The 17,603-nt window shown below is 38.5% G+C and overlaps 1 protein-coding gene across 13 annotated transcripts in view; it reads right to left on the bottom strand.

Moving 5' to 3' along the window:
• Positions 1 to 17,603, bottom strand: part of GOLGA4 (golgin A4) — a 268,354-nt gene that overhangs the window by 62,808 nt on the left and 187,943 nt on the right. For 11 of the 13 annotated variants that reach the window (XM_060686081.2, XM_034421341.3, XM_087892450.1 and 8 more), the window contains one exon: positions 10,862 to 10,992. The exons of the other annotated variants lie outside the window; for them this stretch is intronic. In XM_060686081.2, the coding sequence (XP_060542064.1) occupies positions 10,862 to 10,992 (131 nt within the window). The remainder of the gene's footprint in view (positions 1 to 10,861; positions 10,993 to 17,603) is intronic. 13 annotated transcript variants of the gene reach the window in all.

The raw sequence follows: 17,603 nt of genomic DNA on the forward strand, positions 1-17,603 counted from the left end.
ATTGGTGTGGGACACCATGAAGGTGGTGACACGGGGAATATGTATTAGGAAAGCTTGTAGTGTTAAAAGGCAAGAAGCTGCATTACGGGAAAAATTAGAGGAACAGATTAAGAAATTGGAAAAAGAGTATTGGCATACAAGAAATAAACAGAAATTAATAGAATTACAAGCTAAGAAAAAAGAATTAGAGAATAAAAATTTAGAGGAAGTTCAGAATAATTTAATATACATGAAAAGAGAATTTTTTGAAAATAGTAATAAAAATTCCAAGATGCTTGCCAGGCTCACACAAAAGGAGAAAGTTAAAAATTCAATAGGTATAGTGAAAGATAAATTGGGGAATTATTGTAGTACAATGAAAGGAAAGTTAAAAATATTCCAGGAATTTTATCAAGAGTTGTACAAGGGTAAGGAGGTTTATAAGAATAGAATGGAGGCTTATATTGGGAAATATATAAAAAGGGGACTGGAAACGGAACATAAAGAATTTATTTATTTATTTATTTATTATTTATTATTTATTATTTATTAATATTTATATTTATATTTATATTTATATTTATATTATTTATATTTAATTTAATTTAATTTAATTTAATTTAATTTAATTTAATTTAATTTAATTAATTTAATTTAATTTAATTTAATTTAATTTAATAATTTAATTTAATTTAATTTAATTTAATTTAATTATTATTTTTAAAATTTTTATACCGCCCCCTCTCCTGAAGGACTCGGGGCAGTGAACAGCCAAAATGAACAACACACAATACAAACATTAAAATACTATAAAATGAAATTAAATTTATCTTTGGCTTCCCCAATTAAAAACCCCTTACCCATAAAATTCCCCAATTAAAATATTTTTTAACCCAGCCCGGCTTGCTGAAATAAAAAAGTCTTCAGGGCCCGGCGGAAGATACAGAGGTCCGGGATCAGTTGTATCCCTGGGGGTAGCTCATTCCAGAGGGTGGGTGCCCCTACAGAGAAGGCTCTTCCCCGGGGGGGTCGCCAGCCGACATTGCCTGACCGACGGCACCCTGAGGAGGCCCTCTCTGGTGGGAGGGTATTGGCTGGTGGGAGGTTATCGGTGGCAGAAGGTGGTCTCGTAAATAACCAGGCCCTAAACCATGGAGCGCTTTGAAGATGAGAACCAATACCTTGATGCGCATCTGGAAGACCACTGGAAGCCAATGCAGCTCGCGCAGGAGAGGTGTCACGTGGGAGCGCCATGTCGCCCCCATAAGTACCCACGCGGCCGCATTCTGTACCAGTTGGAGCCTCCAAGTGCTCCTCAAGGGGAGCCCCATGTAGAGAGCGTTGCAGTAGTCCAGACGGGAAGTGATGAGGGCATGAGTGACCGTGCATAGGGAGTCCCGATCCAGAAAGGGGCGCAACTGACGTATCAGGCGAACCTGATAGAAAGCCCCCCTGGTCACGGCCGTCATATGCTCTTCTAAAGACAGCCATGCATCCAGGACACCCAAGTTATGCGCCCTCTCCGTGGGGGCCAATGTCTCGCCCCCAATAGACAGCGATGGCACCAGCTGACTATATCGGGACGCCGGCAGCCACAGTTACTCAGTCTTGGAGGGGTTGAGCCGGAGCCTGTTCCTCCCCATCCAGACCCACATGGCCTCCAGGCACTAGGACATCACTTCAAGGGCATCGTTGGGGTGGTCTGGGGTGGAGATGTACAGCTGGGTGTCATCAGCGTACAGATGGCACTGCACCCCAAAACCACGGATGATCTTGCCCAGCGGCTTCACATAAATGTTGAACAGGAGAGGCGAGAGGACCGACCCTTGTGGCACCCCACAAACCAGGTGCCTTGAGGTCGACCTCTGCCCCCCAGCCAACACGGACTGCGACCAGTCGGAGAGATAGGAGAAGAACCACCGTAAGACAGTGCCTCCCACTCCCAACCCTTCCAACTGGTGCAGCATGATACCATGGTCGATGGTATCAAAAGCTGCTGAGAGGTCTAATAGGACCAGAACAGAGGAGCAACCTCTGTCCTGAGCCCTCCAGAGATCATCCCCAACGCGACCAATGCCATTTCCGTGCTGTACTCGGGCCTGAAGCCGGACTGGAACGGATCTAGATAGACGGTTTCATCCAGGTACTGCGGGGGCTGTCGTGCAACCACACTCTCAACAATCTTCGCCAGGAAGCGAAGGTTGGAAACTGGATGATAGTTTGCCAAAACAACTGGGTCCAGAGAGGGCTTCTTGAGGAGGGGCCTCACCACCGCCTCTTTCAAGGTGGGAGGCAATAAACCCTCACTCAAGGAAGCGTTTATAATCCTCTGGAGTCAGCCTCATGTAACCTTCCGGGTAGGCAGCACCAACCAGGAGGGACACGGGTCCAATAAGCATGTTGTTGCGTTCAACCTGCCCAGCATCCTGTCCACGTCCTCGGGGGTCACAGGGTCAAACTCATCCCAGATAACAGTCTCGACCTGCCTCAGACACCTCGCCTGAACCCAGCCAGTCAAAGTCCAAGCCGTCCCGAATTTGAGCGATTTTATCGTGCAGATAATACGCAAAATCCTCAGCACGTCCTTGCAATTAATGGAAAGGAGTATATCGCAAAGGGAAATTGTAGAAGTAATTGAAAGTTTGAAGGTGGGTAAATCACCCGGGGTAGATGGATTAGGAACAGAATTCTATAAAATATTTAAAACATTATTAATACCAAAATTATTAAAGCTGTATAATGCAATATAAACGGCATTGGTCGTGTTGGTAGATGATCTCTGGAGGGCTCGGGATAGGGGTTGCTCCTCTGTCCTGATCCTGTTAGATCTCTCAGCGGCTTTTGATACCATCAACCATGGTATCATGCTGCACCGGTTGGAAGAGTTGGGAGTGGGAGGCACTGTGTTCCAGTGGTTCTCCTCCTTTCTCTCTAACCGGTCACAGTCTGTGTTGACAGGGGGGCAGAGGTCGACCCCGAGGCCCCTCATATGCAGGGTGCTGCAAGAGTCGGTCCTCTCGCCCCTCCTGTTCAACATTTATGTGAAGCCGCTGGGTGAGATCATCCGTGGTTTTGGGGTGAAGTACCACCAGTACGCTGATGACACTCAGCTGTACATCTCCACCCCGGACCACCCCAACGATGCCCTTGAAGTGATGCCCCGGTGCCTGCAGGCCGTGCAGATCTGGATGGGGAGAAACAAGCTCAGGCTCAACCCATCCAAGACTGAGTGGCTGTGGTTTCCGACGTCCCGATATAGTCAGTTGACGCCATCGCTGACTATTGGGGGCGAATCGCTGGCCCCCACGGAGAGGGCTCGCAACTTGGGCGTCCTCCTGGATTCACGGCTGTCTTTAGAAGAGCACTTGACGGCCGTGACCAGGAGGATTTTTCATCAGGTTCACCTGATCCGCCAGTTGCGTCCCTTTCTGGATCGGGACTCGTTACGCACAGTCACTCATGCCCTCGTCACCTCCCGCCTGGACTATTGTAACGCTCTCTACATGGGGCTCCCCTTGAGGAGCACCCGGAGGCTCCAACTGGTGCAGAGTGCGGCCGCGCGGGTGGTAATGGGAGCGACATGGCGTTCCCATGTAACACCCCTCCTGCGCGAGCTGCACTGGCTCCCGGTGGTCTTCCGGGTGCGCTTCAAGGTTTTGGTTACCACCTTTAAAGCGCTCCATGGCTTAGGACCTGGGTACTTGCGGGACCGCCTACTACCACCAATAGCCTCCCACCGGCCGGTACGCTCCCACAGAGAGGGGCTCCTCCGGGTGCCGTCGGCCAAACAATGCCGACTGGCGGCCCCCAGAGGAGAGCCTTCTCTGTGGGGGCACCTACTATCTGGAACGAGCTCCCCCCGGAGATACGGAGGAGCCCGGATCTGCGCACCTTCCGCCGCGCCTTAAAGACCTTTTTATTTCACCAGGCGTGGCTGGCCTAATTTTCTCCCTCTTTTATAAAAGATTTTTAAATTTTTAATATTTTTTAGTATTTTATATATTCAAATTTTAAAATTGGTTTTAAATTGATTCGGGTTTTAATTTGATTGGGCCAAAACTATTTAATTTGATTTTAATTCCACTTTTAAATTTTTGTATGTATGTATTTTATTGTTTGGCTGTGCACCGCCCTGAGTCCTTCGGGAGTAGGGCGGTATAGAAATAAAATAATAAAATAAAATAAAATAAAATAAAATAAAATAAAATAATAAAATAAAATAAAATAAAATAAAATAAAATAATAAAATAAAATAAAATAAAATAAATAAAATAAAATAATAAAATAAAATAATAAAATAAAATAATAAAATAAAATAAAATAAAATAAAATAATAAAATAAAAATAAAATAATAAAATAAAATAAAATAAAATAAAATAAATAAAATAATAAAATAAAATAAAATAAAATAGAATAAAATAAAATAAAATAAAATAAAATAAAAAAATAAAATAAAATAAAGTAAATAAAATAATAAAATAAAATAAAATAAAATAAAATAAAATAATAAAATACTAAAATAAAATAAAATAAAATAATAAAATAAAATAAAATAAAATAATAAAATAAATAAATAAATAAATAAATAAATAAATAAATAAATATTAGAAGGGGAAAAGATTCCAGAATCATGGGAGCAGTCGTTAATAATATTAATATCTAAACCAGATAAGGATCCAACGCTCCCTGACTCATACAGACCTATATCATTAATAAATCAAGATGCAAAAAAATTTTCAACTATTTTAGCAAGAAGAATGAATAATTTTATAGGTAATTATATAATGGAAGATCAATGTGGATTTGTAATGGGTCGACAAATGCATAATTTGGTTGGAAGAGTGTTAAATGCAATTCACAAGATTAAAAATCTAAAGCTTAAAGCGGGGATCTTAGACATTTTTAAGGCCTTCAATTGTGTGAGCTGGCAAGCATTAAAGATGGTAATAGAAGAATGGGGTTTGGAAATAAATTCAAAGTTGTAATAAGATCAATTATATTCTCGGAACTCTGCCTTAGTGGTAGTGAATGATGGAGTTACGACTCGCCAGAGGAACAAGGCAAAGATGCCCACTCTCACCTGTCCTATTTGTATTGGTTATGGAACTATTGGCCAATGCATTAAGAGATGACGGGGAGATAGAAGGGATAGGTAAAATAAAACTAAATATGTTTGCTGATGATACTTCGTTAACAGTTAAGAATATAGTAGATAAGATGGGAAGAATTGGATGGCATCTAAAAGAATTTGAAGAAATAACTGGATTAAGAATAAATTGGTCAAAATCTGAGTTGATGTTGTTTAATTATACTAAAAGGGAAGAGAAGGAGCCTTGGTAGTACAGTGGTTTAATGCACCCTGTAATTAACACAGCTGCCTGCAATTTCTGCAGGTTCGAATCTTACCAGGCTCAAGGTTGACTCAGCCTTCCATCCTTTCTAAGGTAGGTTAAATGAGGACCCAGTTTGTGGGGGCAATAAGCTGACTTTGTATAAATATACAAAAGTATGAAGGCTATTGCTTAACGCATTGTAAGCCGCCCTGAGTCTCCGGAGAAGGGCGGCATATAAATCAAATTTTTTAAAAAAAAGTATTGCGAAGCGAAACGAGAATTAAAGATCATATTAAATACCTGGGAGTTAGAATTACAAAAAATTTGGAGAAGTTAGAAAAGGAAAATCTAGGCAGTTTAAAGAAGGAGATTTTGGAAAGTTTGAATAAATATAAAAGGTTGAATTTATCATGGTTTGGAAGAATTGCTTTAGTAAAATTTAAGAGTTTAACAAAGATTAATTTTGCTTTTAGGATGCTACCAATAAAAATATCAGATTTAGAGTTAAAGAGTTGGCAGAATAGATTGAATAACTATTGTAATGGGAATAAGAAAGTGAAGATAAATAAAAATAAGTGGTATCTAAGCCAAAAAAAAGGGGGTTTAGGACTCCCAAAGATTAAATTATATTATGTCGCTAATAGGCTTAGACATGTTATAGAGGCAATTTTAGGAATAGGAGAATTGGAATGGTTGGAAGATAAATCTAAAATTAAAACCAAATTAGAATGGAAGCTGGAAAATATATTTTTTATGGAAGGTGGAAGCAGGAAAGCATAAGCAATCCTATCCTGAAGTTTCATTGGGAAATTTGGAGTAAATATAAAGGGAGGCTGCTTCCGAAGAACTCTCCATTAACATCGGTAGTAATCTTGGAAAAGTTCCCAGGGAATTTGAAGAAGTGAATAAAATTTTAAAAGAGAAAAATAAAATGAAACTAAGGGAATGGTTAGGAGGAATGAGGACACGTGGGAAATTGGAAGAGGTTCTAGGAGGAAAACTGTTGTCTTGGTTAAATTATAGCCAAGTGGAACAATGGACTAAAAACTGGATAAGAGAAAATGGAGAGTGTAGAGAGTTAACGAGGTTCGAGGAATTAATTGAAAAAACTGAAACTGTAAAGGAAGAAAATAAAGGGATAAAAGGCTTAATGAGTGGAATTTATAAAACATTGTTGGAGGAAGAGGAGAGGGAAAATTTAGGAAGGATTGTATGGGAAACTGATTTGAAGATACAAATAGGGTAACAGAGCTGGGAAAGAATTTGGCAACAAAGAGTGTTGAGAAATATGTCAGTAAGAATAAAAGAGAATTATTATAAAATGGTATGGAGGTGGTACTTAATTCCGGTTAGATTAAGCAATATGAATCAGAATTACTCAGATAACTGTTGGAGAGGTTCTGGGGAAAAAGGAACGTATTTACATATGTGGTGGGATTGTAAATTTGTTTAAAAATTGTGGAAGATGGTTTTAAGGAGATTGAAGAAATTGTAGGAATAAAGGTAGAAGAGGCACCAAAGGTAGCATTATTCTCACTATTGGAAGATATAAAGTGTAAAAAAGAGACTAAAGAGTTGATAACAAATTTGTTAACCGCAGCAAAGTTAATGATTTTTAGGAACTGGAAGACATGAGGTGATTATTGTTTGGAAGAATGGTATAAGGAAGTATGGTATATTGGCATAAATGATAAACTGACTTTTAATATTAAAGTAAGGAGGGGCATAATGAAAGTAAATGAATTCAATGGAATCTGGAAACAGTTCCTAATATATGTGTTTTCGGGAGGAAGGGGGATACCACCACCAGAAGAAGCTTTAAGATTTTGGAAGCAGGAATGATCCCGAGGGGAGGGGGAGCACTCGTTGATAGTTTGTATTGTGTTTATTGTTATATATTATATATTATGATTCATGTATGTTAATAAAATTAATAAAAAATTATTTAAAAAATGGGGAAAAAAATAAAAAAAAATAAAAAAGTTTTTAAAAAAGCATTTGATCGGGTTAATTGGAGATTTATGACACAACAAATAAAAAATATGAAATTCGGGGAGAAATTTGAAAAGATGATAGCTTCAATATACACAAAACAGAGAGCAAGAATACTAGTCAATAGGAACTAACAAATTTTTTTGAAATAAGTAGAGGAGTACGGCAAGAGTGCCCACTTTCACCACTACTTTTTATTCTAATCTTGGAAAATTTACTTAGAAGAATTAGGTTAAATAAAAACATAAAAGGACTCAAGGTAAAAGGAGAAGAATACAAGGTCCAAGCGTTTGCTGATGACCTTGTATTCTTCATAGAGGACCCACTAGAAACAGAATTAAAATTAACAGATGAGATAGAGAAATTCAGCAAAGTGGCAGGTTTAAAATTAATAAAGATAAGACCAAAATATTAACTAAAAACCTAACAGTAAAACAAATAGAAGAGTAAGAAAAACAATCAGGATTACAAGCAGTTAAGAAGATAAAATATTTAGGTATCAATTTGACAAGTAGGAATGTAGCCATAAAAGATAATAATTACGGAGAGTTAGTACAACAAATTAAAAAAGACTTAGAAAGATGGGGGAAACTAAAGCTATCATTGCTAGGAAGAATTGCGGCGATAAAGATGAATATACTGCCGAGACTCCTCTACTTATTTCAAACTATTCCGGTTAAATTAGAGAAAAACTTCTTTACAAATCTGAATAAAATAACATCAAAATTCATATGGGAGGGAAAAAAGCCAAGGATAAATTTAAACATATTACAGGATGATAGAACTAGAGGGGGTTTTGGCCTACCAGTGTGGGAAAAATACTACAAAGCGGTGAGTCTGACATGGATTAAAGAATGGGTCAATTTGGAAAATCAAAGACTTAAAATTGGAAGGCCACGATTTATTGAAGGGGTGGCATGCCTTCTTGTGGAACAAAACATATAAACATTTTAAAAATCATATAATAAGAAATTCACTAATTGGCATTTGGTTTGAAATTAAAAATAAACATTATATGAAGGTTCCCGGCTGGATATCCACATTGGAGGCGGCAATGCACCCCAACACACTAGCTGCCCATAAATTAATAAGATACAAAGAATTACTGGATTCTCATGGAAGATTAAAAACATGGCAGGAACTTAGGGACCAAGGTAAAGAAATGGATTGGTGGCCCTACCTACAAATACAAACTAGATACAATAAAGATAGTGAGGAAGGAGGAATTGAAACAAACCCCAACTGGCTAGACAAATTATTAGAAGCTAAAGATGGAAAATTGATTTCAAAGATTTATAAATATTTATTAGAATTTGACTTGGCAGAAAATATAGTTAAAGGACAAATGATAGCCTGGGCAAGGAATATTGGTAAAAATATACAATTGGAAGAATGGGAAAGGGTATGGGAAACCAACTATAGAATAACAAAACCAGTAGCATATAAGGAGAATCATTACAAGATGTGGTACGGATGGTATCTAGCCCCTGCGAGATTGGTGAGGATGTATGCAAATCTTAATCCAACGTGTTGGAAATGCAAACAAGCACAGGGAACCTTCTTTCATGTCTGGTGGCTTTGCCCAAAAATTAAGAAATATTGGATAAAAATAAAAATGTGGATATCAGAAATAACTGCGGAAGATATTGAGCAAAAACCAGAAATCTTTTTGTTAGGAATGCTTAAACAAAACATTAGAAAAGAAACAAAATATCTAACATTACATATAATCACAGCGGCTAGGTTAGCCCTAGCACAAGCCTGGAAAACAGATCAATTGCCAACGGAGCAGCAAATAATTCAAAAAATTTATATATGTGCAGAAATGGATAGACTAACTTTGAAATTAAAAGACAAGGAAGACTCACAGTATTTTAAGGTATGGGATAGTTGGTATGAGTGGATAAACCAATGGAAAAGAAGGTAAAGTTAAAATTTAGTAAGAAATTAAAAGTAATAATCATACACTGTCATTAAGATAAAAGAGGAAATAAGTCATTGTGTATATTTGTACTTATATATATTACATATATTTAGTTTGTTTGTTATGATTAGCATTGCTGATTGTAATTTTAAGGTTGTGAATGTTTTATATAATTTTATCTTTTTAAATTTAATAGTTTGTTTTGTCTCAGGCCTGTACAGTTTGTTTGTTTGTTAATGTTAAAGGAGTTTATTTTCCAGTTGTTCCATTGGACCAGTTTCTATCTCTGATAGTGGTGGTTCCTGTTGGAGATCTTTCCTGTGGCCTCCTTCACCAAACTGGGCCCCAAAGGGAGGAGCAAGGAACGTGGTCAAAAAACTGTGGCTCAGCCAGTGACAGATCCGACTGAAGCAGCCCATCTCTGGACGATGACACAACTATCAAAAAATTTGGCCTGTACGGTAAGACCAATGCCCATTCTGTTCAAAATTTATATGAAGCTGTTGGGTGAGATCATCAGTTACCATGGTTTGAGGTATCATCAATATGCTGATGATACTCAGCTGTATGTCTCAACCCGTGGTGAGCTAAGCAATGCTGTGTCCTCCCTCTCGCAGTGCCTGGAGGCTGTTAGGGGCTGGATGGGAAGCAACGGGTTGAAACTGAACCCTGGCAAAACTGAGTGGCTCTGGGTTTGGGCTTCTTTGGCCCATGGAGAATTGCCAGCTTTATTCTTGGATGGGGTGGCACTGCCCCAAACAGACCCTGTGCGTAATCTGGGGGTTCTCCTGAACTTGTGACTCCTGCTCAAACAGCAGGTGGAGGTCGTGGCCAGGAGGGCCTTTGCGCAACCGCTTATGCCCTAGTCATTTCCCATCTTGACTATTGCAACATGCTCTACATGGGGCTGCCCTTGAAGAGCCTCCAGAAGCCCCAGTTGGTGCAAAATGCAGCAGCCCACATGATTTTGTGCACACTTTGGTGTGCCCATGTATCACCTCTCCTGAGGGAGCTGCACTGGTTGAAGATTTGCTTCTGGGTGCAATTCAAGGTGCTGGTAGTCACTTTTAAAGCCCTTCACGGCTTGGGACCATCTCTTGCCAGTCATATCTACCCAACCCACTAGAGTGGGGAGGCAAGGAATGTGCGCATCCCATCCCCTAGAACGATATACCTGGTGGGACCCAGAAGAAGCTTCTTCGTGGTGACTCCCTCTCTCTAGAACATCATTCCCCCAGAGATTAGACTGGCCCCGACTCTAACACTCTTTAGGCAGGTACTGAAGACCTAGTTCTGCCAGCGAGCCTGGGGAAACCGAGAGCAGGATGTAGCCCATTAAATGGTTTGTGTGATGTGTTGTCCTGGGGGGGGGGGAGAACTATTATTTTATTATTTTATTATTTTCTTTTATTAGTTTTTTTATATAAGATGTTTTTATATTCGGGTAAGCCATCTTGAGTCGCCAAGTGCAAATAGGTGGCAATATAAATTTTCTAAAATAAATAAATAAAATAAATAAATATCACAGTTGTGTGTACCAATCTATAGCTGTGTACGAATCTCAAGTGTATAACAACTTTCCATTATATTTAGATTTTAAGATCACAAACATTATTCAATACAAATTTATACCTCAAGTATTTCTTCATACTTTTTCACTGTCCTTTGTAGATCATCATCCTTTTCTGAAATCTTTTTATGCAGTTGAACTGTCTCTGTTCGGTGACTTTCTATCAATTCAGATTCCACTTCCTGGGCTTTACCTGTTTAAAAATGTGCAACAGTGTTACTATGACTAGGTTAATAAAATTAGCTTTCTATTTTAAACCTTTATCAGCAATGGCTAAAAAGTAAATAGCAACTATTGTACCTGAAGAAATTTTAAAAAAGAAAATTTAAAAGAAAATAAGTTAAACAGGTATTCCTTGCAAACAAGTCTGTGATTAAACTGTGTGCAAGGTATTACAATATCTTCAAAGTTTGTTTTATTTTATAGTTATTTAGCAACTATTAGTAAAGAGTTAATGGCTGCTTTCCTCAATAAAACTTCACATTCAAACAATTTAACAAACAGCACTAGTTTGTTTCTGTTTTTCTTTGAAAAATAAATGAACTTCTTGTATGTGCAGCGTATCCAATAAGACACAGTATCAGCACCAAGAACTTGGAGCTCTTTGCACCACAAGACAAAGATTATTGAAGTGCGGTCGCCGCCAGGCGGTCTTTCGGGACTGCCAGCCTCTTTGCCCATAAGAGCCGTCTCTACAGCTGAGAGACGGCTCGAAAAACTCCGTCTCATTGAGGAGACGTGAGAGACAGCCGGCGAGAGCAGGTAGAGCCCTCTGCGAACTCCCCAGAGTTTTTTTTTACTCTTGGGGAGGAAGCAGAATGTGGCTCCCTATCCAGCTCGCCGCTGCTCCGGGCCTCGGGGGAACTCTGTGCCTTGCAGAGCCAGGCGATGGAACCAATCCAATCAACAAAAACTAACAGATTGTCTGAACAAGCAGGATGAAATCTGGATTTGGGACTCTAAATTGCAAGTATTTCTAACAACCCTATGAGTGATTTTAAAAGTGAAGAAAGAGTGAAAGGGGGAAGAATGAAAGTTTAAAATGGTGACTGGCTGAGGCTTGAGAAGAAAGCTGAAAGCGAAAGTCCTTCCGTTTGAATAGTTTAATACGCTACAAAGTATCTGAAGCAATAGTGCTGGCTAGAAGTGAAGAGAAAAATTCTTATTTCATGCTTCTTCCTTCTTAGAGACTTGATACTGATATTGTTTGGAGAGAAGTCTTTTTCTTTAAAAAGAGTCTGTTTGTGTGGCAGGATGGCGTTAAAACTGATAAAGCCAGACAACCAAGCTGCGGGGGGGGGGCTCCCCCATTTACAAATCACATGAACAAGTTTTGAGCTTGCAGATGCAGAAGAATGGCTTTAAAGACCTAAAGGAATTTGTTTTGGAGGAGATGGCAAGACATGATGAGATTGTGAACCAGAATCTTGAAAAATTTAGACAGGAAATTAAAGAGTTGGTACAACAAAAGTATGATAAGCTGAAACGATATATTGTAACAGCTTTGAAAAGCTTTTCAGAAATAATTATAAAGATGGATAAAGATATCAACTCAGAAATAGAGTCTAAAATGAAGGAAGCTGATTATAAGATTCATAATCTGGATAATAAGATACAAAGAATTGAAAATGATTTGATAAATATTCAAGAAAATAGCTCAGAAGTAGAGTCTAAAATAAAGGAAGCTGATCACAAGACTTATAATGCAGATAATATAAAACAAAGGATTGAAAATGAAGTCACAGTGATGCAATTTGCGGTCAGAATAAGGGGATTACAGGAAAATAACAGAGATGATTTGAGAAAGATGTCTGCTGAAGTTCTGGCTGTGATTTTAAAGGTTAGTCCTGAAGTGGTATTCTGTAAGATTGATAAGGCCTACAGAGTAAATTCTTGGGTGGCAAAGCAAAGGCAGTTGCCTAGAGATGTGGTGATTTACTTTACTGATAAAGGAATAAGAAATGATATTGTGCAAAAGTCTTTTAACTCCACTCTAGAAATGAATGGAAGGAAAATTTGGATATACAAAGAGCTGCCGTCCAAGATGTTAAAAGATAGAAAGGACTTTGGATTTTTGGTGACTGAGTTAAAGAAACAAAACATCCCATTTAGGTGGGATGCTCCAGTTGGTATAATATTGAGATATCAAGGAAAAAGATATCAACTAAATACTGTTGAAAAAGCGGAAGAATTTTATTACAAGGTTTTTAAAATGGATCCAACATCTCCACGTATGTCATCAGTGTTAGGAGCACAGGAGGGGGATAAAGAAAAGCAAAATGAACAAGATATTGAAACCCAGGCTAAGCAGATGGAGATGGAGGTAATGGAAAAACAACAAGTTACAGAGGCCTTTTTGGATGAGCCGCTTTTGGATTCTCCTTCAGAGGCTATAGCTGGATTACCTATAAATATAAGAGAGGCGGCTTTGGATTTCGATTTGATGTCTTATCAAGTTACAGACCAGCATGTAATTCAATCAGCTGATATACAAGTCCTAGAAAGGCAACCAGGATGGAGATCTAAACCACAACAAGTTAAGAAAAGAAGAAGCAGGTTCTACAAAACTAAAAATTTTTAAACTAAATAAAAAACTTTTTTTTCTTTTTTTTTAGCCAATAGACTAATGCCAGTTACATAAGAGACGATTAAATATAATAAGCGGGATTTATAGAAGGCTGATACATGAAATATAATTGAGGCAAATTACAGACTTATACTATTTTGAGAAGAATAACAGATTTCTGCAGTGCTGGTGTTCTTGGGATGTGGAAGATGGCCTTTAATTGAGCGGACTGGAACTTTCTATTTTGGACTCTTTGAAAAATGGATTACGTATATGTTGAGTTATAAGGCAAGAGAACTATGGAATTGGGGCATGCAGAAGATCTGGTTGTTACCCTAACGTGGTGGTTGGAATTAATAATCTAGACAAAAGACACTACAGAAGATACTATATGGAATATAAATATAAAGTCACTCGGGTGGTTTTTTATATATGAAAATACTTATTATTGATGGGGGCAGATGCTAATTGAAGATACTGAATATACTGTTGGAAGCAGAACTTGATGTTACCCTAACATGGGTAATGGAATTAACAATCCAGTTGAAAGACATTACAGAAGATACTATATGGATTACAAACTTAAAGTCATTTAAGGATTTTATTTATATATGGAAATATATTTTAGTGGTGTGGGGCAGAAGAACAAAGATATTAAAAATATTATGTATGGTAGACCTGTAGGAAAATGGGTGGAGATAGGTTAGGCTACTGATTGTTTAGTTTAGGAAAAGGGATGTTATGGGGGTGGAGGAAATGGGTAGATTATGAGTTGAATAAATGCCAAATTAGGATTTATTATATAATTTTATAGCTGAATGTTGCTTTGAAATGTATAGTATAGGGGGGATATAATAATAATGTTAGAAATGGTTAGCATGTGGGGGGGGGTGTAAAAGGATGGTAAAGTATTATACAATGTGATATCAATTTGGATTTTATTTTGGAGAAGCCAAGGGGGGAGGGGAGGGGGAGGGGGGGTTAGGGAGGAGGGGGGGGAAATCTGTATTTGAAAAACTTTTTCAATTAAAAAAAAAAGATTATTGAAGTGCAACACCTTAACAAACTAATCCATATAGTCCTACTATTTATCTGATCTCTTAGATTTTTATTTCCTTTTTTTAAAATATTTTTTAAACATTCCAACTTGCGTTAAACAGTGTATCATCTGAGTATAAAATTCTTTGTGTCTTAACAATTAAACTTACCCCATATTCATTTCTTACATTCATTCTTATATTAATACTAAATAATAATATTGATAAATTAACATAAACCTAACATTTCTCTTCTTTACTTACCTATTTTTACAATACATTGCTTTCATATTTATTCTTTAACCATTGATAAAACAACTCCCATATATTATATATATTATATAATAATATATTATATAAAAATCCTATAAATATTATTGCAAGTGTTAATCTATTCATTTCTGCACATTCTAATATTTTCTTAATCACTTTTTCATCTATAGGGATCTCTTCGCTTTTCCAATTTTGTGCAAATACAATTCTAGCTGCGGTTATTACATGAATAATCAAATATATAGTTTCTTTACTATAAATTCCCGGTAAAATCCCCAACAGGAACAATTCCGGTTTTAAATCAATATGTTGTTGTGTCATCTTCTCCAGCCACATGCAAATTTTTGCCCAGTTATCTTTTTGCTTCCCCACATGTCCACCACATATGATAATACGACCCCGGTGTCTGTTGGCATTTCCAACATTTAGTTGATTTAATTTTAAAAATTTTGGCCAGTCTTTCCGGTGCTAAATGCCATCTGTAAAACATCTTATATAGGTTTTCTTTGTATGCAGTTGTCAATGTTAATTTGTAATTCTTATCCCATAGTTGCTGCCAAATTGTGTGACCAAAGTTTTTCTCCCATGCTATCATTGTTTCTTTGACTTGTTCTTCTTCTAATTTAATGCTCAATAAGTAACTGTACAATATTTTTTTATCATTCTCTCTTCTACTCCTGTCAATATCTTATCCAATTCTGTCAGTTCCATATAAAAACCATAAAGTTTAGCATCATTTTCATATCTAGATTGTATTTACAACTGTGTGTACCAATCCTATCAATCCCCTGCTTTTCCAATTCAAATTTCATTTTAAATTCCCCCTTATCTGACAAAATATCTTTGTATCTAACAATATTTCCCGTATTAATAATATTTGGATGTATAAGTGCTTCGCCAGGTTGGTATCTTCAAGAAGTGTTGCTCTCTAATTTTTTCCCATACTAATAACAAAGCATTTCTTATGTAGTGTCTTTGGAAGGAACCATGTATCTTATTTTTTCCATGCCAAAAAAGCATGCCAACCTAATTGCAGGTCATGTCCCTCCAATGTCAATAATCTTGTATTTCTCAATACAATCCAAGTTAGCGCTGCTGCCTGGTAATATAATTCCCAATTCGGTAGTACAAACCCTCCCTTAGCTCTTACATCTTGTAACATTTTTAGATTAATTCTCGCTTTTTTCCCCTGCCATATATATTTCATTATTATCTTATTGAGCCCTTCAAAATATTCTTTCTCCAATTTTATCGGGATTTTTATTTCCTAAATTGGGTTAATTTCAGACATCTTCAAACCAAATAAAAATATTCCTAAGAAGCAATTTTTATTATAATCACAAGAACTACAAACAGAAATACATTAAAAATAAAGTAAAAACAAAATGAGGTAAAATATTACAATTGGAGGTGGGATTGTCCTGAATCCTAAATAAATTAATAAAGGAAGTTGATGGAAAGAAATGTGCTTGTTCCTATTCTTCCTTACAATTATCCAAATGACTATATAATAGGCCTTCTTGAAAAAGACAATATTTTGCTTTATTTTCCTATTGCTTATAAAGGATCACTTCTGCTCCAGGAAATGAGCTATAGACTATTTCCAAGGATGATAGCAACCAAGAAAGGCATGAGGATTTATTAGAGAAAGAGTATTTTATTTAAAAATCTATATATATAAAAGCAAAAACCACTCACGCATTAATCACGAAATCTCCAGAACCCTAAAGCCTACAAACTTGAAATTTGCCACATATGTTCCTCTTGGCTTCTAGGTGCTCACTAAGAAAGGATTTTTCAAAATGACCAACAGAGCATTATATATATTATATATAATGCTGTTATATAATACACACACACACACACACACACACACACACACGTCCGGTCTCCAACCTTCGCTTTGTTGTGAAGGTTGTGGAGAGAGTGGTTACGTGACAGCTCCCAAGTACCTGGATGAAACCGTCTATCTAAATCCGTGCCAGTCCGGCTTCAGGCCTGGGTACAGCATGGAGACGCATTGGTCGCGTTGGTGGATGATCTCTGGAGGGCTCGGGACAGGGGTTGTTCCTCTGTTCTGGTCCTGTTAGATCTCTCAGCAGCTTTTGATACCATCGACCATGGTATCATGCTGCGCCGGTTGGAGGGATTGGGGATGGGAGGCACCGTGTTGCAGTGGTTCTCCTCCTATCTCTCTGACCGGTCGCAGTCTGTGTTGGCAGGGGGGCAGAGGTCGACCTCGAGGTGCCTTGCTTGCGGGGTGCCGCAAGGGTCGGTCCTCTCGCCCCTTTTGTTCAATATTTATGTGAAGCCGCTGGGCGAGATCATCCGTGGTTTTGGGGTGCGATGCCATCTGTACGCTGATGACACTCAGTTGTACATCTTCACCCCAGACCACCCCAATGATGTCCCCGAAGTGATGTCCCAGTGTCTGGAGGCCGTGCGGGTCTGGATGGGGAGGAACAGGCTTAGATTCAACCCTTCCAAGACCGAGTGGCTGTGGATACCGGCGTCCCGATATAGCCAGCTGGTGCCATCGCTGGCTATTGGGAGCGAGTCACTGACCCCCACAGAGGGGGCTCGCAACTTGGGTGTCCTCCTGGACACACGGCTGTCTTTAGAAGAGCATATGACGGCCGTGGCCAGGGGAGCTTTTTATCAGGTTCGCCTGATACGCCAGTTGAGCCCCTTTCTGGATCGGGTCTCCTTGTGCACGGTCACTCATGCCCTGGTCACGTCACGCCTGGACTACTGCAACACTCTCTACATGGGGCTCCCGTTGAGGACCACCCGGAGGCTCCAGCTGATGCAGAATGCGGCCACGCGGGTGATTATGGGAGCGACATGGCGCTCCCATGTAACACCTCTCCTGCGCGAGCTACATTGGCTCCCGGTGGTCTTCCAGGTGCGCTTTAAAGTGTTGGTTCT

This window comes from Pantherophis guttatus, chromosome 4, assembly GCF_059756535.1.
Source record: "Pantherophis guttatus breed Tessera chromosome 4, ASM5975653v1, whole genome shotgun sequence".
In the NCBI taxonomy this organism is placed as follows: Eukaryota; Metazoa; Chordata; class Lepidosauria; order Squamata; family Colubridae; genus Pantherophis; species Pantherophis guttatus.